This window comes from Protomyctophum bolini, assembly GCF_963924005.1.
Source record: "Protomyctophum bolini genome assembly, chromosome: 24".
In the NCBI taxonomy this organism is placed as follows: domain Eukaryota; kingdom Metazoa; phylum Chordata; class Actinopteri; order Myctophiformes; family Myctophidae; genus Protomyctophum; species Protomyctophum bolini.
This window is the reverse complement of record NC_137885.1, coordinates 12,872,414-12,873,489: the sequence shown is the minus strand read 5'-3', so window position 1 is coordinate 12,873,489 and position 1,076 is coordinate 12,872,414. Positions and strand designations below refer to the sequence as shown.

Here is a 1,076-nt window from a genome sequence, read left to right as displayed (position 1 = left end):
AGCTTTACGTGTCAAAGCTCTATAAGACAGGCCGGGGCATCTGAGCTGTGCAGACTGGGATTCAATTCCCTTACAGGGCTTCAGCTCTGGCTTGGCTGGTATTCACTGGAAACTATGAGATAATGAATTGTTAGGCTAAAAAAACTACAAAAGTGTGCTACTGTACTTGAGGCACATACTGTATCTCTACCTGGTCAGGTTGCCTACCCAGGGCAGAAATGGATGGGGCCTATATATGGAGAGTTGCGTCATGATTCAAGTATTGAGGTCACGAGTACCGAGGCTTGACTTGGAGCAAGTTCCACGCTGGACCATGCAGGGCACATCGGAACAACGGGCCGTCACACTAAAGGAATGGCCGCTATTCAAGCTGCCTCCAGGGTCCTCAGCAGAGTCTGACAAATACCATCGAGAGCTCTGAAGGTGTCCGTGTCAGGAAACGACCGGATGAAGTCTTTGCCTTCCTTTATATGGGTAACGAGCAGGGGATCCAAGGGCACGGAACCCAGGAACGGGCATCCCGTCAACTTAGCCAACTCCTCGCCGCCGCCCTTGGAGAATATATTGCTGCATTCGGAACAGTGGGGGCAGGCGAAGCCGCTCATGTTCTCCACGATTCCCAGGACGCGCACGCCGGCCTTCTTGCAGAAGGTGACCTCTCTCCTCACGTCCCCCGTCGAGACCGCCTGGGGCGTCGTGACCAGAATGGCGCCGTGATCTACCCCGTGCTTCTTCAGGTTCTCCACTACGGAAATGTGTTCGTCGGAGGTACCGGGGGGAGTGTCCACCAGCAACACGTCCAGCTCTCCCCACGCCACGTCGGACACGAACTGACCGATGAGAGCGTTCTTCTTGGGTCCCCGCCACACCACCGCGTCGTCCGGGTCCTCCAGCAGGAAGCCGATGGACATGAGGGCGAGGGTCTGCTGGGGGGCGTCGGCATAGACTGGCACCCACCCTGCGTCGCACTGGTGCACCTCGGGTCGACCCACGGCCAGCATGTGCGGGATACTGGGCCCGCACAGGTCCACGTCCAGGATGCCCACCTTCTTCCCCGCGTGTTGGAGTGCCAGGGC

At 57.8% G+C, this 1,076-nt stretch overlaps 1 protein-coding gene across 1 annotated transcript in view; it reads right to left on the bottom strand.

Annotated features, from left to right (window-relative positions):
• Positions 1 to 365: 365 nt before the first annotated feature.
• LOC308311754 (cytosolic Fe-S cluster assembly factor nubp2-like) overlaps positions 366 to 1,076 on the bottom strand; it is a gene marked incomplete at both ends in the record, with an annotated part of 813 nt that continues 102 nt past the window's right edge. Inside the window, one exon of the mRNA XM_080758537.1 lies at positions 366 to 1,076. This exon is cut by the window's right edge and continues 102 nt beyond it. Within this exon, the coding sequence (XP_080614663.1) occupies positions 366 to 1,076 (711 nt within the window).